This window comes from Balaenoptera borealis (genome assembly GCF_965194805.1).
Source record: "Balaenoptera borealis genome assembly, chromosome: 6".
NCBI classification, from domain to species: domain Eukaryota; kingdom Metazoa; phylum Chordata; class Mammalia; order Artiodactyla; family Balaenopteridae; genus Balaenoptera; species Balaenoptera borealis.
The window spans coordinates 24,889,105-24,913,326 of NC_138863.1; the positions used below are offsets into that span (position 1 = coordinate 24,889,105).

The 24,222-nt window shown below is 35.6% G+C and overlaps 1 protein-coding gene across 1 annotated transcript in view; it reads left to right on the forward strand.

The window, feature by feature from the left end:
• The window catches only part of ERBB4 (erb-b2 receptor tyrosine kinase 4), a 1,231,960-nt gene that overhangs the window by 866,917 nt on the left and 340,821 nt on the right, over positions 1–24,222 (forward strand). Inside the window, exon 7 of the mRNA XM_082396354.1 lies at positions 16,249–16,314. Coding sequence (XP_082252480.1) covers positions 16,249–16,314 — 66 coding nt within the window. The remainder of the gene's footprint in view (positions 1–16,248; positions 16,315–24,222) is intronic.

Consider the following 24,222-nt stretch of genomic DNA (forward strand, 5'->3'; position numbering starts at 1 on the left):
TATTTTATTGAAAAAATTTGCTGTGTATTTTTAGTGGAATAAATACACGTGTGAAGTTCCTTATGGTTGTATAACTGACAGGGATCATCCTGTTTGAATCAGTAGAGAAAGATAAATTAATATCATGCAATTTTGTAACATTCTTATGAAATAATAAATTATTTATACTAATCCACACAGTGGACCCAGACATTTTATCTGAGGGAGAAAAAAAAAAAAAAAAAAACACAAAACATTGTTTCATCAATAGTAACTTAGAGTAAGAATATATGTTACTTTAAAAATATTTGAATGGATAATCATAGAGAAAAATTAGATATTATTGTTCTTTCTCTCCCTTCTTTTCCTACCTTCTAAAAGCTTTTACCTAACCCTATTCCAGAGCAAAGCCCCCTGCATCTTCATTCTCTTTGCACAATTATTCTTCTGCTTCTTTGCCTCAGATGGTAGCCTAGTGGCTGAGCTCAAGCTCTGGGTTTCTACGTGAGTTTGAATCTTGACTCCAAGAGTTTCTTCTAACTGTAATTTCTTAACTGTCATTGCTTAGTTCCTTTATCCTGCATTTTTCTCACATGAGAATTAACTGAGATAATAAATGAAAATGTTTAAAACAATGCCTGCCACATAGTAAGTGCTCAATAAATGTTAGTTGTTGTTAACATTTTTAGTGTTTATAACTGAGATTTGCTCCTCCTATGAAGCACTTCTTATTCTGTATCCTATCCTAATGTTGGGGGCTGTGATCAGCCTTCTCTTAGCTCCCCATCACCATTTATAAGTAAATATGCCTCTAACTCTGTGGGGATGGAAAGTGGAATGGGGAAGGACACAATTTTTAATGCTCTTCACATCCACTTGTAGTACCCCCTCCACCCTGCTCATTGAAGTCATCTGCTAAATACTGCTTGTTCCTCAGGTACATCAAAGATTTTAGCAAGTGACCCCAAATCATCTTTTAACTCCATGCAAGCCATTCCCTAGGTGACTTTGAATAAGTATGCATTTTTTTTGCACCTTTAATAGATCTTTATTGGAGTATAATTGCTTCACAATACTGTGTTAGTTTCTGTTGTACACCAAAGTGAATCAGCCATATGCATACATATGTCCCCATATCCCCTCCCTCTTGAGCCTCCCTCCCATCCTCCCTATGCCACCCCTCTAGGTCATTGCAAAGCACCAAGCTGATCTCCCTGTGCTATGCTGCTGCTTCCCAGTAGCTAAGTATTTTACATTCCGTAGTGTATATATGTCAATGCTACTCTCACTTCGCCCCAGCTTAGGAAAAGACAAAAAGACAACCCTCAGAATGGGAGAAAATATTTGCAAATGAAACAACAGACAAAAAATTAATCTCCAAAATATACAAACAGCTAATGGAGCTCAATATCAAAAAAACAAACAATCCAATTAAAAAATGGGTGGAAGACCTAAATAGACATTTCACCAAGGAAGACATACAGATGGGCAAGAGGCACATGAAAAGATGCTCAACATCACTAATCATTAGAGACATGCAAATCAAAACTACAAGAGATATCACCTCACACCAGTCAGAATGGCCATCATCAAAAAATCTAGAAACAATAAATGCTGGAAAGGGTGTGATGAAAAGGGAACCCTCCTACACTGTTGCTGGGAATGTAAATTGATACAACCACTATGGAGAACAATATGGAGGTTCCTTAAAAAACTAAAAATAGAACTACCATATGACCCAGCAATCCCACTACTGGGCATATTCCCTGAGAAAACCATAATTCAATAAGTATGTATTAATGATCTCATTCAGCATCCTTGCCTACTGGTTTCTTGACCTCCTAAAATCCATTGAACTTACTCAGTATTTGCTCTAATCCTATCAAAACCACGCCTTATTGGGACAAAGTTAAAGTTTGTCTTCCTATGTGTGTTTTAATTTATTTTGTGTGCTCTGTCCTCCTTTGTCCAACATGACTATTCTATTCTTGTATCTGTTAACAGAAATATGAAACTTAATTATATCGGTTAAGAGTGTGTAATCTGGAACCTATATTTCTGGGCTCTAATCCCAGGTCTATCACTTACTGTATGATCTTGGGCAAGTTATTAAACTTCTCAGGACTCAGCTTCCTCATCTGTAGTAGTATTTTCCTTCTAAGGTTGTCATGAGAAATAAATAGCTTAGAATGATGCCTGCTACATGATAAAGTTGCATTATATCTAAACTATGACTAACTCTTTAATATGTCAGCTGATGAGGACTTTGCAAAGGAAAACAATAGTTTTATATGCAGTAGTTTACAAATCATTTATATTTTTTTCTAGAAATAATGGATCAGTTTCCAGATCTATCTAGTAGTACATCAACAAGAGACTCCACTGAAATATCTTGTTGATGGAATACTATTTTAAAAACATATTATAAATCCATTAATCTTGAGTTGTAGTTTTTGTGTTTGAACTTCAAAGGCAACTTAATGAAAACATTTTATGCCAAGACATTTTAGGCTTATTACTTACTGTAATGCCTTTTGGGTCACTTTCTTATAACCTTCATCAATTTTAAAATCACATTTTCATTCCTTAGGCTTACAGTGGCATTTTAGAAATTTGCCTCTTTGTTAATGCGGTTGTTTTGATTTTAAGTGTGAGGACTTGGGGGAGGAAAAAATATATGTGTATAAAAACAGCTAAGTCCCTTTGGCAGGTGAAAGAATGGTAGGAACATAAGATGAGACTTCTGGCTGTAATACCTCAGAGTTTGTTTAATATAGTGCCATGGATCTACCTAATCCTTTCCAATTTGTTACCCATTTTTCTTTGTTATCTGTCTCAGTGATGTCTCATTTCCCCAACTGACTGCTGCAGGCTAGCAATCTGTAACAAAAACTCAGTCTCAATCTCAGATATAATAAAAAAAAGAGGCCACAAGATTAATGGCTCCAGCCATAATTATAAAGTCTCAAACCACAGATATTATAAGACCTTTCAAATTTTACTCAGGGTGGAAGAAGCTGGGTTATCACTATAGTGTGAAGATATTGGTCTCTTAGTCAAGAAAATGTTGGGTTATTTGATCTGGGAAGCCTACTCTGTTTTGAGTACTGTTAGGAACTGTGGAGACAAAATGGTTTCTTCCCTTAAGGAGCTTGTAATAATTTCATCCATTTCAGTTTTCTCTTGATAATACCTATTTCTTATTAATTTATAGAGGAGATAGGTCTGTTCTTGGAGCTGTCAAGTAGAAGCCAGATGAAAATGGGCTGCTCTTGGAGACCATGCCACACACAGATATTGGGAATTTTGTAATGTTCATGGTGATATAGAACCAGTACATTGCTTCTCAAGTAATGACTACTCTGACAGGATATACATGACAAATTTGGGAATATTTGAGGTCTTCCTTTCCCACCTGCTCAAACATTCTGTGTCTGCCACCCTGGTATTTCCAGCGCACTGGACCAAACTGTCCCTCACACCTCCAGACACACACACACACACACGCACAGACACACAAAGTCCTCCTATAATGTTGCATTGCACACTTAGGATATAAGTGCATTAAAAAATGGGCAGAGAATCATTTAACCAGAGAGCTGGATGGGATAAAAACTATTTAGGGAGAATGGCTAAGTCAATCAATGCCATAATAATGATACAATGGGGGAGAGTAGAAAGATGAAAGCTTTGTGACGGGAAAAGGCATGGAGAGAGAGAAAGAGAGAAATTGAAAGATGGGGTTGTGGTGAATGAGACACTTCGGAGAGTGAGAGTTGAGAAAATATTTAGATTCGTGGCCATGGGAAATGCTTCGGATCCCATTTAAAATACCCTTTGAAAAAAAAAAAAAATAAATAAAAAAAATAAAATACCCTTTGAGAGGAGTCAAGTTCTTTCATGTGAATTTTGGCTGTTGAACCATCTTCTCAAATGTGAGATCACTCACAAACTGAACATGTGCATGTTTATTGTTCCTCAGGGATCCATTAGCACCTCTGACTAGAGAACTCACAGATGAGGGTTATGGGATACAGTAATCCAAAGTATTTTGCCACCATGGGTTTCTCTTTCTGTCACATACCTTGAAATATTCTCTGTTCTCTTTCCCTTCCTTTATGCAACTAAGCGAAATATTCAAGAGTGAAATATTCAGTAGCAGAGTGAAATTTCACTGCTTTTGGATTATTAGTAACATTCCTGCTGAGACTATGACTTCTCAAACTTTGCTGAAGCATGCAGAGACCTCTGAAACCACTGTCCCTGTGTGCCGAGCCTGTCAAAGTTCCTAAGATGTCACATCCTCCCTCTTTCCTATAGCTTGACTGTGGTACCTTAGTGATCATTTCAACTCTGCATAAACGCTTCTGTCTCCCGGTTACTTCATTTGTCTACTGTGTCACTTCTGCTGACTATCTCCATCTCTTTGTCTCACTTTGTTTTTCTTTATGTTTTTATATACAGCATTGTGAGGGAGGGAAAACAGAACTAACATTGATTGAAGCTTATGATGTGCCAGGCACTTTGCATATGCCATTCCACTTAATCACTCCTAACATATACAGTAAGTGTCATCATCTGTATTTTATAAATGAGGAAAGTCAGCTCTTAGGTACAGTTTTGTTGCCTAAGGTCCCACTAATTGTAAATAACTAAAACTGAATGCAGATAAAAGTGATATCAAAGCTTATGTTTTCTGCATTTACCAACGTATATATGAACTCTTAGAGCAGTAAATAACAATATTGTAAATTGGTTGTGTATGCAAGAGTATTTTTAAATAATAGTATTTTAAAATATTTTATCTTCTCTCAACCAGGGATATAATTTCCTATTACAGTTATAACTGCCAATTGCTAAAATGTGTTTATATTTAATTGACACTTATTTTAGCCCCATTTCCAGTTGAACCTTAATAAAAAATTAGTAGAAGCAAAGTAAATGTCAATTAGAAATTAAAAAATGGGCAGGAACAAAAACTTTTGACAAGCAAATATGCTAAGTATAAAAAGTTCTGACATGCTATAAAGGGAGTAGCCTCTTTTTCCATTTAAAGGCTGCTTTCTCTTTTCTTACCTATAAAATGGAACAAATAATAGTATTTATAATGTTATTGTGTAAATTAAATGAGATACTATGTGGAAAGCCCTTAGTCTACTAGTCAGAACATAGAAAGTGCTCAATAAATGGTAGATGATGAGGTAAGGTTGATGATGTTGCTGATGATGATGTCTAGATTGGATTATGCAACATAGTGTAAGCCTCCGTGTATAAGATAAACACTTAAAAAAAAAAAAATAGGGCTTTCCTAGTGGTGCAGTGGTTGAGAATCTGCCTGCCAATGCAGGGGACACGGGTTCGAACCCTGGTCTGGGAAGATCCCAAATGCCGCGGAGCATCTAGGCCCGTGAGCCACAATTACTGAGCCTGCGCGTCTGGAGCCTGTGCTCCGCAACAAGAGAGGCCGCGATAATGAGAGGCCCGCGCACCGCGATGAAGAGTGGCCCCCGCTTGCCACAACTAGAGAAAGCCCTCGCACAGAAACGAAGACCCAACACAGCCATAAATAAACAAACAAACAAACAAACAAACAAATTAAAAAAAAAATAGAGAAGTTAACTAACCTAAGGAATGACACAGTAACAGAGTGAGAATTGAAATTCTTACCTGTCCCATGCCAGATAGACTCTGTATTATGTGTATATCTGTCTTTTGATATTCACATGACATACTGATTTAAAACCATAAATGCAGGAATTTTACACTGATTCTTTAAAATTTCTTGTTACTTTTGGCTCATTTTGCCTGCCAAGTGCTTTTAAAATCTGAACCGTTATCCCGTGTATGAGCAAGCACTGCTTCGTCCAGATTTGTGTCATTTTCAAAAATGGTAAGCATATTTCATTGTTTTATCCAACTCAGTGATTAAAAGGTCAAATATGATAGTTATGTACAGAGGCCTTTGACACTCCACTAGAACCAGCAGATCAATCTAGACCTGCCAGGACATCAATCCTTTTATCAAATGTTCTGATACATGTGCCAGTCATCTACAGAGCCAAACATCGGTTCCAGATTCCATCAGTGTTTTCCAGAAGTATATAAAGAAAGACATAGTCAAGTTCTTTCTGATATCCAAATCGTCCCTTCACGACCTTTAAATCTTTAAAATATGACATGAAATTAGTGATATTTTCTTAATGTGTATTTTCATTTAAAAAATATGTATTGATCTCCTGCATCTCCTAAGTATTCCATAAAGCAAAAAAGTTAATTGAATTTTAGTTTGTCTGTATGATGGGAGGTAAATCCACCCAAAAAAAAAAAATCACATTTATTTAACATCACTTGAAACTGTACAGGATAAAATATAGAGTGAAAATAGGATGTTACAAAACTATATAGAGTATTGTATTAACTTAAAAACAATTATATATACTTCAAAAAAATGAAAAACACCAAAATTCAAAGTTTATGCATGATATTTATTTTCTTCTTTCACACTTTTCATTTTATAGCACTTTAATTTGAGCATGTGTTAGAAATAAAATCTAGCAAATCCATCTGAAATATTTAATACAAATAGTGTGGGTAAGAGAAGACCTCACTGAGAAGTGGCATCTAAGAAAAGCAAGAAAGCAGGTGAACCATCTGACTGCAAGCTATCAGAGAAAGAGAGGTCCAGGGAAGTAAAACAGAAGGGACCCTAAGTGGGTCATGCAACTAGTTTATGTCCTAGAAACAGCAGGAGTGAGAGTGAGAGGAGTGAGCCAGAAGGGGAATAGCAGGAGGTAAGGTTATGGAGGCAAGAAGGAGAGAACTAAGTATTCTAGTGTCTTGAAGACCATTGTAAGGAACTTCGGCTGTTAGTTTGAGAGAGATGGGAAGTTATTGGGGTTTGACCTAGTCTAAGAACATCACACTGGCTAATATATTGAGAAGAGATTGTAAAGGATCCAGAGTGGAAACTAGGACACCAGTTAGGAGGTTATTGCATTAATCCAAGCAAGAGATGACAGTGGTTTAGTGGTGCAGGTGGTGGGAAATTACTGGGCACTAGATATATTTTGAAGTTAGGGTCAACTGGATATGCTAATGAATTTGGATCTGGGATATGAGATGAAAAGGGTTGCTGAGGGGCTTCCCTGGTGGCGTAGTGGTTGAGAATCTGCCTGCTGATGCAGGGGACACGGGTTCGGGCCCTGGTCTGGGAGGATCCCACATGCCGCGGAGCAACTAGGCCCGTGAGCCACAATTGCTGAGCCTGCGCGTCTGGAGCCTGTGCTGTGCAGCAAGAGAGGCCGCGATAGTGAGAGGCCCGCGCACCGCGATGAAGAGTGGCCCCCGCTCGCCGCAACTAGAGAAAGCCCTCGCACAGAAACGAAGACCCAACACAGCCATAAATAAATAAATAAATAAATAAATAAATAAATAAATAAATAAATAAATAAATAGAATACCATGGCCAAAAATTAGTAAAAATAAAAAAAAATTAAAAAAAAAAAAAAAGGGTTGCTGAGAATGACTTCAAACTGTCTAACATGAGCCTCTGGAAGGATTGTGCTGCCACTGACTGAGACGGAGAAGGCTTTACAGAGACAATTTTTTTCGTGGGGTGGGAAGATCAGGGATTAATTTTTGGACATGTAAATATTTAAAGGCCTGCTAATCATACAGGTATTGATATTTCATAGACAGTTTGAAGTATAAACGTGTTTGCACATGGTCTGGGCTGGACATATAAATTTTGGAGAGTATCAGCCTATTAGGGTATTTGAGTTAATATACATAAAATTCTTAGAATGTTCCTGAAAGGGCTGCCACCACATAAGGCTGAACAGGCTGTACACTGCAGACCTTCAAGGGAGTATCATCTAGATAGACTACACTCTGAAGGATGCTCTTGGCTGTTTTTGGTGGCCCTGGCTGGTTCATCATAAGTGCTCATAAATCTACCTATTCTTATCACTGTAGTTGGTTGCAAACAGCAGACAGGTCTTAATATATTAAGTCTGCTGGTAAGGTTCCCCAGTCTGTTCATACCTCTTATTTATATGTTTTAGAAATACATTTGACATTGATTGGAGATAATTATGTTCCTCAGTGGGTGGAATTCCTATATTCTACTCTGTGCTCACAGCTATGAACAGTGATAATTAATGCTTTCTAATTGCTTGATTTGAAAGAAATGTTTGACAGTATCAAATATGAAATCTTCCAGTTTTTCAGGAAAAAAAATCTAATTTTTTTCTTATAATTTGAGTCAAATTGTTTTGCTGATAGTATGACTTTTACAAAAGTATTTGGCCCCTTTGCTAATGTTCTCTTTGAAGTTTGTCTCTGTTGATTATTGTAGCTCTCAGGAGTTTGAAGGTATGCTGGGAGAAGTATAGAATGTATGGAATAGTAATATAGACAGCATTATATCAGATCTTTATATTCAATGAGAAATACAATTCCTTTAGTATGTTAATGTCATTTCTATCAGTCACTCTTATGATCACATGAGGCTGTAGATGTAAGTGATAAGTAACAATTTTAAGTTTTAAATAGGTTATATCAAATTTCCTTTTGACACTGAAATTTGTGTAGATCTCGCCGTTCTCCTTGAATCTATAGGTAGAAACATCTAAACTCAGCATGTTAATAGAGTACCTGGTAACCCTTATGTATGATTTAAGAGGTTTTGAAAGTGGCACTCTTTTATTTAATTAATTTATTTTTTTATTTTATTTTATTTTTTGCTGCGTTGTGTCTTCATTGCTGTGCGTGGGCTTTCTCTAGTTGCGGCGAGCGGGGGCTACTCTTCGTTGCGGTGCATGGGCTTCTCATTGCGGTGGCTTCTCTTTCTGGGGAGCATGGGCTCTAGGCGCGCGGGCTTCAGTAGTTGTGGCACGCGAGCTCAGTAGTTGTGGCTCGCGGGCTCTACGGCACAGGCTCAGTAGTTGTAGCACATGGGCTTAGTTGCTCTGCGGCATGTGGAATCTTCCCGGACCAGGGATCGAACCCGTGTCCCCTACATTGGCAGGTGGATTTTTAAGCACTGCACCACCAGGGAAGTCCGAAAAATGGCACTCATAGGTTTTGTACCTGGGGTTTCAGCTATTATCACATCTACTCTAGATTGATTTGTGTTTACAGAAGGCCTCAGAAGAAATGAAAATTTACTCAGTAGGCTCAGTACTTTCAAACCTTTGCACAATTCTGTGTGCCACATTAACTATTAGTCTATCAGCTATTTCTCTATAATCCTATCTGAAGTGGTACTGGGCTTGGAGATACTGTGTGCTCTGGCAGTCACAGATTAGTCGTAGGTTGCTGAGCCTTTTAGGAAAGGATGGATAGAAGTGCTGCAGACTAAACTATCTGATATATTTCACCCTTCTGTCCAAAATTAATCTTGATCACATGATCATATATGCTCCTGTCAATCCTTTGGCTTTAGATTGCTTGAAATGAATAACAATGAGGTTGATATTACTTATTTCTTTTTCAATACAGTGATTAGTAAAACATTTTAAAAAACTAACTCCTGATTTAATTTACTGCTAGATGAAAAATTCCACATATATATATTTTTAATTTTTAAATTCATCTTTCTAGTTAGTGAAAATACCTGCCCATCTTTTTTCTGAACAGCAAAATGTATAACAGTAAAGTTTCCATTCAATAATTCACTTTCAAATCATAGATAATATAGGAAGATTGAATTAAGACTAGAAGAAAATGTAAGCTCAATTTACAGGACAAAAGTGTGAGGATGAATAAACACATAACAATGAGAACTGTCAGATAAGAATGAGGGAAGTTTAACATCTGATTAAAAAAAAAGCAATTCCACATTGCATTAATATTATTAACCCTACTACTATATCATTTGCTGGAATCATGTTGTGACTTTACTATCATATGGGTGATTTATAATAATTTAAAATTGAAAATAAAAATTATGTATTTTCTAGGACTCCTGGGGGAAAAGAAAATGCAAATTGATGGAAATATATTCACAAATCAGAGTAAATACTGAGAAGTGAGAGACTACTAGATTTTTACACTGTTTAATTCTGTACATTTGGTCACCAAGCATCTGATCAGATCTAATTGTCACAAAATATGGCCATAATGTTAATAGAGTTTGGAATTATATGCCAAACCATTATTTTGTTTATATATGCTTTGTCATCTTGGAAACGTTATCATTAGAATCCCTGGGATTGCTTTTTTTTTTTTTTTTTAACATCTTTATTAGAGTATAATTGCTTTACAATGGTGTGTCAGTTTCTGCTTTATAACAAAGTGAATCAGTTATACATATGTTCCCATATCTCTTCCCTCTTGCATCTGCCTCCCTCCCACCCTCCCTATCCCACCCCTCTAGGTGGTCACAAAGCACCGAGCTGATCTCCCTGTGCTATGCGGTTGCTTCCCACTAGCTATTTATTTTACGTTTGGTAGTGTATATATGTCCATGGCACTCTCTGACTTTATCACAGCTTACCCTTCCCCCTCCCCATATCCTCAAGTCCATTCTCTAGTAAGGATTGCTTTTTAAAAATATGGATTCCTATACCTCATTGCAGACTATAAAATCAGCATTTTGTACAAGGTACTCAAGTGTCAACACTAACTTTTTGGAAGCATACCCTGACACCCTCTTCTACCTTGCAGGTCAAACCACATCAATTCAAAGCTCAAAAACCTTGACTTACACCATAATACCCGTACAGAGTAAACACCAATCAAGACTTTCAAGACACTTTGTAAGCTCGTACTTCAACAGCTGTTTCTGTGCAAACTGCTCAAGGGACCATAAAGTATTCATTATGGTCCCAAAGAGTTGTGTTCATCCATGCCTCTGTGTTGTTGCTTAGGTTAATCTTTCAGCCTGGAACTTTTCTTCCCTCCCCTTCTCTATGGGGCAAACAAGATATCCAAGCCCACTTGAAATGCCCATCCCCTCTGGAGAGGCTTTTTTTTAAAAAATATTTTTTCTCAACTTTATGCATACCTATGTTTTGATTATTGTAATTATTTGCCTATATTTCTGCCTATTTCCTGGTCCTTGAAAGCTCCTTGAGGGCAGAACACTGACTTATTCATCTTTTTATTGTCTGGCCAAGAACAGGAGCTGGTTTAGCATAGACTTTCAAAAATGTTCCACTTCCCTTTTTTAAAATTCATGGTCATAAGAAAGATACTGTTCTCTCACTCTTCCCCAATAAATGTAGTGTTAAGAGGTCAAGAATGCCAGCTTTTAAAAGAACTGAAAGAAGAATCCAGGGATGTAACTTCATCACCTTTAACTAGAGGCAGTTTGAGGATATAATCGTTTATGGTTGTCAGTGACTTTATATTTTGTCACTCTTCAACTGTCCTGGCATATTACTTGCAGAAAGCAGTACAGAGGTACATATTAAATCCCATCTCTGCTGTCAGGCAGTTCCAAATAAAAGCAAAACTTCCAGCATGATTTTATGACTCTTAAAATTATCAAAGTGGCTCAGAGACTCTAGCTCCTTAAAAAAAAAATACAAGAGCTACATTTTTAGTAACATCTGCTGGACAAGCATAAAAGATGAACTTAGCTATATTTGCTAACTTCTATGATGAATAATGCATTGTCACAGGCGATTATTGCCTGTGAATTGAAATAATGCTTATATGCAATAATCAGCACTTATTTTTTAAAATTAGTTGTTAAGGTGACAAATATTTGTTTAAATTTTTGTTTTATTCTATAGTTAAGATCTTCAATTGGGTCAGGTTGACAGGAGGTGGAAATATTAATTTAAATAACTGCTATCACTAAGCTGAATGGAAATGTCAGATTCTTATTTTTAAGTGCTGTATTTTCTCAAATAGTTTTAAAAGAATGATCACAATAAATAATGAAAAAGAATGATGTAGTAGATTGAAACATGAAAATAAGCAGATTTGGACAGCATTGGCAAAGTCTCAGTGCCCCAAAATGTTTCTCCCATTTACATAGGCTAGTATCTGACTAATTCCTCTTTCTCCTGTCCTCATTTTAAAAACACTCTACTAGAGAAGTAGGTTATAAAGCTAAGTGACACTAAAAATTATTTACATATACAGTCTCTTTTCCCTGTGAAATCAGGCCTCCTGAAGTACTGCACACCCGAGAACCGAGGGCTGGAAGAAAGTTCCCAGTAAGATATCTATTGAGCCATAGTTAAAATATTTCCCTTCCTGTTAGGAGATTCACAAGGGACCCTTCAGAGGCCATGTTTATCCTCTCCACTGAAATGCTCTGGGTAGATCTCATTTTAGATGTCACATAGATAAATCACATATAAGGAGTACAGTAGACTTTGGAGCTACCAGGCATTAAATTGGAAACGGTCCAGCTCAACCTGGCTTTGTCCAACTCTTCCTTCCTAAGCTAGGGGACTGTTGAAAATTCAGATTTATCACCTTTTTTCTTTAAACACATGGAGGGTGAACATTATATATAGAGTAGTCAAAACCTTTCCCCTTCAGAATAATGCTGAATTAATTCTGAATTCTCATAGAATAGTAACCATGTCTGTTTCAGCTTAACTCCGATATGTAACATAGTTCCTGATACACAGATACAGATGGTACTCAAGAAATACTTATGGATAGATGGATGGAAGGAAAGTAAGAAAAAAAGTTTGTAGAATTTTTTTTTCCAATTCGAGATTAATAATTATTAAGGAAACCCTTTTGTGCAGCAGAAATTTTGGGAACAAAATGCTAAAACCAGATTTTTAAAAATATTAAACATTGTAGCCCATTGAAACTACACTATTCAGTCGTCTGCAAGAATCAAAGAAAGGTTGCAGGTGTGAAAGTGTGAAAAATGCATTAATTCAGAAATACATCGTTGTAGGCAGAGATCTTGGTCAGATACTTTGACATTTAGTTAATTGCAACAATTCAGTGAAAATAGTGTTAGCCCAAGTGCCATGTATCACACAGTTTTGAAGACCAAAACTGAACTGAGTGCCTGAGCAGATTCCAAAAACCTCAAAGCCCTAGAGACAGTGAAATGAAGGGCAGGCCAGAAGGAGCAGCCATTAACGGAGGCACATTCAATTCACGGTCCTCCAGCACACTTGTTGTGACAGAACTCTGAAGTGTGTGGGCCAAGCAATCACCTCCTTTTGGTTTTCAAAAGGGGTGGAGGGAATATAAGTCTGAGTAAAATCCCAGAGAAGAAAGAGTTGTCGGCTTCCTGTTATAGGCGTAATTGATATTTCTACTTTTGTATAAATGAAAAATGGAAACTAACAAATGAAATCTCTTCACAGCATTTAGACAAGGTTAAATTATTTAAGCGTTCTGTGTTTGTGTGGGCACTATATCACTTGTGCCCAACTAGGTGGATCTTGCTATGATACTTTGGCAAGAATTGTAAACAAAATTTCTAGTAATATTTCTTTTTCTATTAGATATGGGAGTAGGTCTTGAGATGGTAAATTGAAACTGCAAGAATAAGAAGGTTAAAAAAAATATGTAATCCAATTAAAGGGGATCATTGAAGTTTTAAAATGTCTAATGTTACTCAGCATTTTTTATTAACAGCTACAGATAGTTGTTTGGCAACAGTAAATAAAGCTAAATATTTTATTAGACCCAAACCCAATTAGAGAAGTCATAGATTAAATGGTAGATCATCCTCTGCTTCAGATATATTCAATTAACAGACTACTTAATGGGTCGATTTAAAGGATTTTAACACACCTAAAGAAACACATTAACATTAGCTACTTTCTCATAAAAAGTTTGTACTCGAAAAAGTTTGCACTGCTTTCCATTTTGTCTCACAGTCCTTTCTAATTTCCTCTGGTATAAATCAATGTAGATTTATTAGCTTTATACAAAAGAACTCCGGTAGGTTTTTAATAATAATTATCATTATCACTGATTAAAGTTATATTGTTCAAGCCAGATGGAGTCCTTTTCCTGTCAGCTAGAATGAGCTTGCATTATGTAGTTATAATGTGTTTGGATCTAAATAAACAGATGGCAGAGTGACAGGGTATTATACGCTTGTGATGTCAGCCTCAGTGCTTCACAAACAAAATTGCTTTAAATAAACCCCATTGAGGCCAGGATCTAGATGCGTTTAAGAGGGTGGCTGGGATTGAGCTTCAGTGTTATATTAACTTGGAAATAGTACTGTTTACTTGCAGAAGAGTAGACCAGTAGGATGGTCTGAGGTTTAGCCTGAGAAAGGGTGTCTGCTGAATCTGTCCCTTAACTGTGAAAGCATTTAACATACTAGGTTCATTCAGTCAGTCTCAGAAGGAGAGACTAAAAAAAACAACAAAAAAAAGCTGCCCAAGTTGTAAGAACTTCCAAGAGGAAGAGTTAAAAACTGTGGGTCAAGGAAAGATGGAAACTTTTGGTATAACCTTATTCCATAATTTTTACAATGAAGTTAACTATGTTAAAATAAACTACTTGAATAAGCATGTACTCATTCACAATTTATATTAGAAAATTAACAGAAAAGTTTTAATAAGAACTTTGTTATAGAAAACTTTAGTCTTTGATAGATTTTCATGTCCACTTTTCTCTAAAAATGAGGCCATTCCATATCCTTGTACTCACAAAAATTTGGAGTGAGCCTATGAAATTCAGCAGCAAACTTCAAAGAAAGTCATTATACATGATTTCTTCTAGCTAATATTCTTTTGTTGAGATTGTAGGGAATTTCTCTGTGGGACAACTCTATTTGCTGAGGCAAATACCCATAGTAGCGTCATCGTTAAAAGGAAAATGAGACTATAGGAAATAAAGGCTGATATTTGAAAATGAAGGTAGTATCAATAAAATTTTTAGAAGAAGATATAAAATAATTGAAATTAAGCTTTCTAAAAAATTAGCTGTTTTAAATGCTTGAAATATTTATATAAAGATGTTGGTTTGCAAATTGACCCCTGTACATAAAGGACAAGGAGAGACGGAAGAAAGTGGCAGCCCACTCCAGATTAGTAGGCGACAGGTTTAATAAGCAAGGGAACTTATGTATGAGACTTGTCCTGGGCAACAACAAGGTGAGTAGATCTCAGCATCCGCCTGCCAGAGTCTTAAAAGTTTGTACAGAGGTCCTAACTAAATTCAGTCACTTATTCAGTCCAGATGGTCTCAGCAACACCTTACTCTCTCAAGGCTATGTCCTTGAAACAGCTGCTAGCATGGGATTAGTTGGAGGGATATACATTTCAAGGACAAGGGAGGGGGTGGGGAGCCTCTGATTGCCTGGGTTCAGCTCACAGGTCAACTGGCAGTCACAACCTCTTAATGATCTCCTCCTCAGGAATATAGCTAATATTATGTCATAACTATAAATGGAATATAACCTTTAAAAATTGTGAATCATTGTGATATATACCTGAAACTTATTAATATTGTACATCAATTATACTTCAATAAAGAAATTTTTTAAAAGACAGTGCAAACTTACGGTTACCCAAGGGGAAAGAGGGTGAGGGATAAATTAGGAGTTTGGGATTAAAATATACATACTATTATATATAAAATAGATATCCAACAAGGACGTACTGTATAGTGCAGGGAACTGTACTCAATATCTTGTAACAACCTATAATGGAAGAGAATGTAAAAAAAGAATATATATATATACATACATACATATGTATATATATACATATATTTGTATAACTGAATCTCTTTGCTGTACACCTGAAACTAACATTGTCAATCAACTATATTTCAATAAAAAATTTTAAAAAGACACAATAGACCTTTGACAAAAAAAAAAGATAATCTAAATTATATATAAAACCTTTTTTTTCTGATGGTTTATCCTGTTTGTAATATATTCTTGTTTTCATAGACTTCAACTTCTTTTTAACTATTGATTTAATCCTTAACATCTGTTGGTATCTGTAAGCCCTGAACTTTCGAAATTATATCAAGTGGGATAGATCAATAGAATAAAAATATTCAATAGTTGAAGTGAATCTTATTTCATGTAAATATTTACTTCTGACTATCTAGGAACATTTACAGATTCATGTATTTCCTTTTCTTATAAAATGATGAGAGGATTTTGAATATCAAGAGATTGTATTTCTGCTTCACATGTATTTGACATTCAGATTTTGCTACTTAAGTGGGCATTTTATGAGCTATGTTTCAACTCTAGTGTGACATAAAAATCCTCATAAAGGAGCAAGAATGTTTCCTTTGAGGTCTTAACTCCTAGTCAGAGTGAAAGATTATAATACACATGTGCTTTTTGCTGTTCTACAGGTGGACGTTGCCATAAGTCCTGCACTGGCCGATGCTGGGGACCCACAGAAAATCATTGCCAGACTTGTAAGTGTTCAACAGTGAAAAGACATAGCCTTGAAATTGTCAAGTAATTTTAATAATTGATGCTTTTCACACTTCTGGTTATCAGAAACATGAAAATGAGTTTTTGCCTCCTTGTGGTAGATTTGATTCTATCTAAGTAAACTGCCTAATCTCAAAGCTTTCAAATTAAATGTAATATGTAGTTGTTTCCTATATTTCTTTGTGGATTCTGGATTAATGATAGCAACACAAATGTGTTGCTATTAACCGTGACTTCAGAGTCTGTACATCAGAGGAAGTAGGAAAACCAAACGTATACAAAATGATAATTAACTGAATTTCAGGTTAACGGAATATCTCAGTACTTTTCCCAAGTAGTTACATCACTATTCATTCACTGGAGAAAGAAAAAAGAACGGAAAAGCATACTGTGTACCCACTCTGTTCTAGGTACAGAGTTATAAACTATGTGAATTATAAATATAGATTCACTATTAAATCACAAAATGTATCTCACCCTTAGTGTATATTGTTTCTTGTATTAGTCATTAAAATAAGTATGAGGGATGATCATCACTGCTAAGACATTTAAAAACAAAGTATACTGAACATAAAGACAAATATCTAATGCTTTCAGCATTCGTAAAGTCATCTGATACTTAAATCAGCACTGAACTTTCACTAATCTTAAGGATAAATGTTTTCTTTAAAAAGGAAATACAAAATGCTCTATATAAATGGTAAAGACTTTTCTTCCTGCTATAATAACAACAGCTGAAATAATAAATGGAAAACAATGTGGAGGCTATTTGAAATGTATTTCTTTTTTTAGCATAGAAGACACATAGAAAATATTATTAAAAATTTGAACATACAAATATTAGATATTGTGGACATATGTTATACTGTTGGATTAAAGTGTAGACTTAAATTAACTTATTTAATAGAAACAATGTTTTATGGCAACAATGTTTTTGACAAGAATTTTAAGCAGGATTCTAAAGTAAGATTAGATTACTGTGTGAAGCGCATTCACTATGATATTGGAGAAAATGTGTATTAATGAGAAGCAGAAATAACCAGTCCTTCATGACACAGAAGGATAAATCAGCCATGCAGAGGCAAAGGAGAATTGGAGAGAGTGAGTAACAGTTTTTGACAGTTTTTACTTCCTTGTTCTCTGGTCTTCCTGAGGTCCAAATGCGTTTTTTTTTTTGTTAGGAACCTTAAGAAACACAGTGTTCTAGTACATTTAAATTACTTTTGCTACTTGCCACCAAGTGGGGGTGGGAGGAAGTCTTGACTAAGAAAGTCATCAAGCCATAGCTCATGCTATCAAATCATCAGCCATGCAGTCATTTAATTCACCTAATTTTCCAGCATAGAAATTAAACTTACTATAATAACATAAAATTGGCTTAATGGTCACCATGCCTACTCCACAGAGTCTATCAAATTTAAATTCAGTAAACATTTACTTGTATCTGCTATGTGCAAATCCAAATTTTAGAATAGTATTCATTTGCATGGATCTTTATGGTTTATAAAACATTTCCATTTTAAAATTTATTTTCACAATATTCCTATTAGTTTAAGAGGACAGTTTTCATTAGCCTCATTTCACAATTGGGGAAATGTAAGCTGAGGACATGATTGTGGGAGTTGTTAAATTTACACTGCTGATACCTGGGATTTTAACTTAAGTGTCCTGAATCTAAGGATAGTACTGTTTCCTGTATACAATATTGCATAGCAGTTTAGTGGGCAAGGCCACTGGATTTATAAGCAGCCAGATGATACAAATCTCTATCATGAGAAAGCGATTTAATTTTTCTAAACCTCAGTTACCATATCTATAAAATGGAGATGTTACACTTACCTCAGAGGGCTGCTATTTTGTAATCAAATTCAATACAATAATGTAGTTGAAATGCTTAAATATGTTTTGGCATATACTAAGGGCCTAATAAATAATAGCTAATATTATAATAAGATAAAGTAGATACTCCTAGAAAACTTAATCCAACTTAAAACTGAATGAATGGATGTGGAAGCAAAACTCCTGCAGGCCAGTTCCACCTGTGAAGGCAACTAACCTAGACGGCTGGGGAATAGAAAAGCAAAAACCCTGGAGTGAAGTGGAGGCTGCTTGCCCTTGACATTTGCTCCTGTTCTCTCTGTCCTTGTTTGAGATACTTGAAAGGTAAATTACATATCCATATTTAAAAAGTCCAACATCCAGAGACAAAATGTATTTTGGAAGTACTCAAAGACGTACTTACTGCAAGACCTGAATTTTAGAAATATGATCAGAAATTTTGAGAATTAGACCTCATGAGAGATTCCATAGAGATATTAGACCTCCAGAGAGTCCATAGAGATGTAATATCCATGATTAAACATTTCTCCAAAGAAATGTAAATTTTCCAGGCTTCCTTTACATTGCTGTTAGCCCTTCTATTAGTTAAAATATATTACCCTTAGGCCCACTTCAGATGCACTTATCTCTGAACCCTGATTGAACTTTTTAAAAATCAGAAAACAGTCTGGGCAAGTTTTTGAAAATATTCTGCTTTTTTTGTTGACTGACCATACAAAAGTACATTTTAGGATCTGAAAGACATGATCTTATATCATTACTTACAAATGATTTCTTTCCTTATGACTGAAATAAGTTCACTTCACTGAGGGCTTCTCTGGAGGTATTCAACTTCATGATTTGCCAAGTATTTCCTTATTTTTATGGATAATTACTCTTTGAGATTTTGCATATATTAGGGAAGAAAGGTAAAACATTTAGAAGCGCCACACCTTAGCTAAGGAAACTGACAGTAGGAATACATTTCATTCACCACATTATATCAGTGCTGACATCCTCCCACAGGTGTTTCCTCCTAAAAAAGCAAGTATGCCAGGAATGATCCTCTGTGTCACTAAACGGTGAGGAGTCACCATAAAGACAAATGCTTCAGGTTCTAGGAGAACAAGTCCATGATAATGAATGACTTGCTAGGGTGAAATGAAGCAAAGAGTGATGATCAGAATGAAAACATCTCTGAACAGAGATATGGGAAAGGAAAAATGCTGGTGACAACGATGGTAAGCTTGAGAGCAGGTCTGTAGGGGTCAGAAGTTTTAAAAAGAAGAAATGAGGAAGAAGTTTTGTGTTTTGTTTTTAATAGATTTCATGAAATGGAAAGAGAGCATGAATAAATTGACAGCTTACTATTGCAGGGGAACAAAATTTGACACCCTAATATGTGTCTCTTTGGCATGAGGATTAATTTAAGCTGATTATTTTTAAGGCCTGAAAGACTCAGGAGGAACCTTCCCCCTAACTGCCTAAAAGAGTGTAGTTAGAGGACCTGTTCCAGAGAGGGAACTATCACCACAGGTAACTATGGTGTGAACTAGATGTGGTAGATGAGGAGGAACTTAGCAAAGCCTGTTAATTAATATTCCTCTCTGAGTCCCAGTGTCTTTGCATGACCCCGCAAGCATTTGTGTACCAAACCTTTGCTTTTCTCTCTCCATGTCAGTTGGCTTCATCCTCTTTGAAGTCCCAAACCACTTTGCCCAACATCCTCTTTTGTCTTTAGCTGAAGATAGTATTGAAGGTGAGAGTTTCAGCCATTTTGGCGAGTTATTCAGTTTTGTTGGATTTCTCCCGTGTATACATGTTATTCAACTTTTGTTTGATTTTCTCCTTTTAATCTGATTCATGTCAATATAATTCGTAGGCCAGCCAGAAGAATCTAGAAGGGTAGAGGAAAATTTTTCTTCCCAATGCTATGGTCAACAGTTCACCATGCATAACTATAAAAACTTTAAATTTTTAGTAAAATTTGGTAACATGTTGCAGCTTCTTCTGTGTCCTGGTTGCTACAGTTAGGTTTGATTGCATGATGAATAATGTTAAGTGTGTCATTTTCCTCTATAGCATTTCATAATGTTCAGACTGTAAACTCTGGAGCCAGCAGCTATTTTTAAAATGTTTTTTTCTAAAATGATCCAAAAATTAAAATGTTTTTCTAAACAAACTCCAAAAAAAAAAAAAAAAAAAAAAACTTAGACAACCTAAAGAATTTTATAAATATTAAAGCAAGTTAATTGTGCTGGTAGAATCTAGCCAGCTGTTCCCTTCTTCCTGTTTTACTCATGAGTCTGATTTTCTAAAATAACTTAAATTCATTCTTTTTAAATCCTTTTTGATGTTAGATCATCATGACCCTATAAACCTAACAGAAATACTTCTCACATAGTTGCAAAAGGTCATAATAGAACTTATGAAGGAATACTGTGGGCCTGTATTATGCGTGGAGCCGTGACTCAAACTTGAAAGTGCTTTTAAGTTCAGTTAAATCGTGGCCGCATTGCTCCACAGCACAGCTTAAGTAAATTGATTCAGTGGATTAATGTACTCATGTCAGGGGAGACAAACTTATCAGCTGTGTGAAGTCTGAAGCTTATAGTAGTATTATTTAACAGGCTTACTGTTAAGAATGACAACTCTCTCTAGTCATAAGAACTGAGTCCTAAGGTTTGAGCTTGTAGGTTTAGGTGTGAGAGAGACTAAGCTTTAAGAAATAAATAATAATGATTAAAGGAAAGAAGGTATCTCTGTCCCTGCAAGATATATGAAGCACACATCTCATTTAAAATAGATGCTGCATATCCTTTTTTATCTTTAAGCACAATATCAGGCCAGCTTTCTCCAGCCTCCTATTATCAGCCTGGGTGGTTGTTTCATTTTACACGTTCCTTTTGTCATCTCAGTTAGGAACTGCGTCTTAGAGCTTGAGGGGAGCATGTATCAGAATATTACAGTTTGATTCCCCCAACCTTACACATTGTGTATTAAAGTAGTTATAATTGTCTTTAACTGCTGGTTGTATAACTAAAATTTTCTCAGCTGATTACCACTCAATCTATTCTTCAGTCTTCTAGTTGCTTTATAAGTGACATTTCTTGCTTATAAACTAATTGAAAAATAAAGTGCACTTGACAATAGGTTAAAAAATTTTTTGTCTCTTAAATCAAAACGTCACACCAAAAAAGATAAATTAATGAGGAAATGCATGTTTCAACTACTGGAGTAAACAGATATCTTCTGACCACTGAAATGTTCATTAAATTGATTAAAGCTAAGGCATTATTTTAACCAAAAGAAAACTTCTGGGGATTATACCCTTTACTTCTAAAGTATTCTTCCTAGCTAGGTTGTCTCAAAATCTTTTTTTTTAATTAAAAATAAAGTAGCATTGAAATTAATACAAGCAGTGTATTTGTTCTGCTGTAGATAATTGTGAATGGAGGGTACTACTATATTGGCAAAGTAAAAACTTGTTCCAAACAACACTTTATGTTATTTACTGTTTCTATACAGACATTATAGAACATGCTAGGAAAAAATTAGAAATTATTTAGCATTTTTCTCATTAATTTATTATGCTTGTGCACACAAAAAATTACTTTCAGTAGTTGCAATATATTAAAACTTTCAGTTTCATAAAAGGAAAAAAAAACTTGGTCTGGCTTATGGATTCTATTCAGTTCTAGAGCAAAGTTTAGAAATATCTATATATCTATATCTACTTTTATTCATTCTAAAATATATCTGGAACTTCTTTGAAGTGAATATTAAAACCTAAGAAAATAATTATATATTTTTGTTCCTCAAAATTTCAGCAAGAAAATGTAGCAACTCGAAACTAAATTATACTTTTTTCCATGAAATTTCCAAAAGTTTCCTATAGATTGCAAAACCAAAATGACAAATTATGAAAATAATATACTAATTATACTTACATACATGCATACGCATACAGTTTGTCTAAAGTGTCATCGTATTTACAATCTTTGTGGGACAAACCCTGTTTAAGAAGAAGGTGCCAATGTAGTAAAAATATCCAATTAGAGCAGAGAAAAGCAAGTGGGAGCTAATGGGGAAAAGAGAAAGCGCTGAGCCAGCAGGCTCGATCAATCAGGATAACAGCGAGTCTTTGTTAAAAGCCAACATCTTTAATTAAAACCTTTGTATTTTACTAATAACTTTGCATGTCCATAAGCCTTCTTATTGATTTCAATTATTTCCTTTTTTTTCCCTTTTTTTGGATTTGTAGTTTCTGGAGATATTGTAAAATTAAGGGAAGCACTACGATAGACTCATTATTTGCATACATTTCTAAAATTATGCCCATCTAAATCATTTCCAAAAGTGACTCAATAATTTCCTTGTGGAAAATGAGAGAAAAATCTCTCCTAATATGCTGTTCATTTTGATATAAGTTGATAATATTTGTTGTAATTTGATGATCTTTCTCAAAGATTTAAAGAAAGGGATGTTCATTTTAACTATAGGAGATAGTTATTTGAAATGCTCTGTAAAATACTGTTTAATGTGATTCAGGAAATATCATCTAATGCTATACTAAAGGCTCAAGGGGTATAAAGAAAGTATATAAAATTGTGCCTGTTCTCTGGAAATGCTCTGGGTACAAGACAAAGCCGAGGGGTGTTTGAAAAGGTCAAAAAGAATACTGAACTGAGGGCATCAAGAGAGATGTAGTCCTAGCTTTAAACTAACTCAGTTTCAAGGACTTCAGTTTCCTTAAGTTCCCTCATCTACAAAATGAAAACTTTGAAAAAAGGTGATTTTTGTTCATGCTTTTTTGCATGGTTAGGATATTTGCGTGTGTGTGCATGTGCGTGTTTATTAGCCATAGATACAGATGATACAGGCATAGTCATAGACACAGATTTATGTACAGATAGTTTGGGGGAATTGTTTTGTGGCAGTTTTAGCCTATTGATAGTGATGCTGTCTACTAGGAATGCCTGAGGCACTCACCTGGCCCCCTACTACTTGAGGGGAGTACCCACAGACATCCTCTGGACCAGAGTCCTTGTGGTTCTTATTATGATTTCAAGACACACCTCAGCAACAACCATCAGGGAACTTTGAAAAAGCAAGGGTTATCACTCACAGGTCTTGGAGGTATGGCAGGCTCAATGGCTACACGGCAAGGTCACGGGTAGAGAGAAAGACCAAGTATGAACCTGGGGCTCTTCCTGTATTAGAGTTGAGAGTGGGGTACCTAGGGTTTCACAGATTCACTCTTTATTGGCAAATTTAAAATATAAGATCAGGAATTCAGGTGTGGGAATGGAAAAAGCGGGGTCACTTAAAACATTAGTTGTCTAGGTTACCTAGAGCTTTCTAAAAGGGGAACTTCATGAGTGGGGGCAGTCTGGCTTCTTTGCTAGGTGTTTTACTAGCAGCTGTGTCATACAGCTGGCAATATGTTTATTTGAGATGGCTGTCTTTGAAATGGATGCCTTGACAATCAAAAGCTTAATGTCAGACATTTACACCACAGGAATGCAAACTGTGGGCTGGGTAGAAGTAGGTAACCTAGCAATGAGATCAGAGAGTGAGTACTACTCATTTGAAGGATTATTGAGAGTACATTGAGAAGAAAAGTCAGAAATATCTGAAAATGTTACGATTAGAAGAATTTTGTTATTATGGTAGTAAAGATAATTTATTCTGAATGTTTTGCAGCAAAAGAGTTGACTGTCATTAGAATACTATCTTTGACTATAGAAGAGAAGATTTCAAAATTATCTACATGTGATATGAGAGTGTCATTTGATGAACAGAACACTCATACTCACTGTTTGCTACAGGAATGGAAAAAAGAAGCGTGAGATGTCATTCTCAGAAAAGCAAGCACTTGCATACCACTCTCATGGTTAGGGAGTTGTGCAAGCCTGGAGAAAAATATCCTCCTTAGAGTTCTGCTTTGCATTAATCTGAGATGTATCATCTATTTATTGACTTAATTGGTTCAGCTGGAGGAAGAATTAAGTAACTGGCACGGGGATGAGGAAGAAAAGAAGGGAATACTGGATACTCGTCAATTGTGC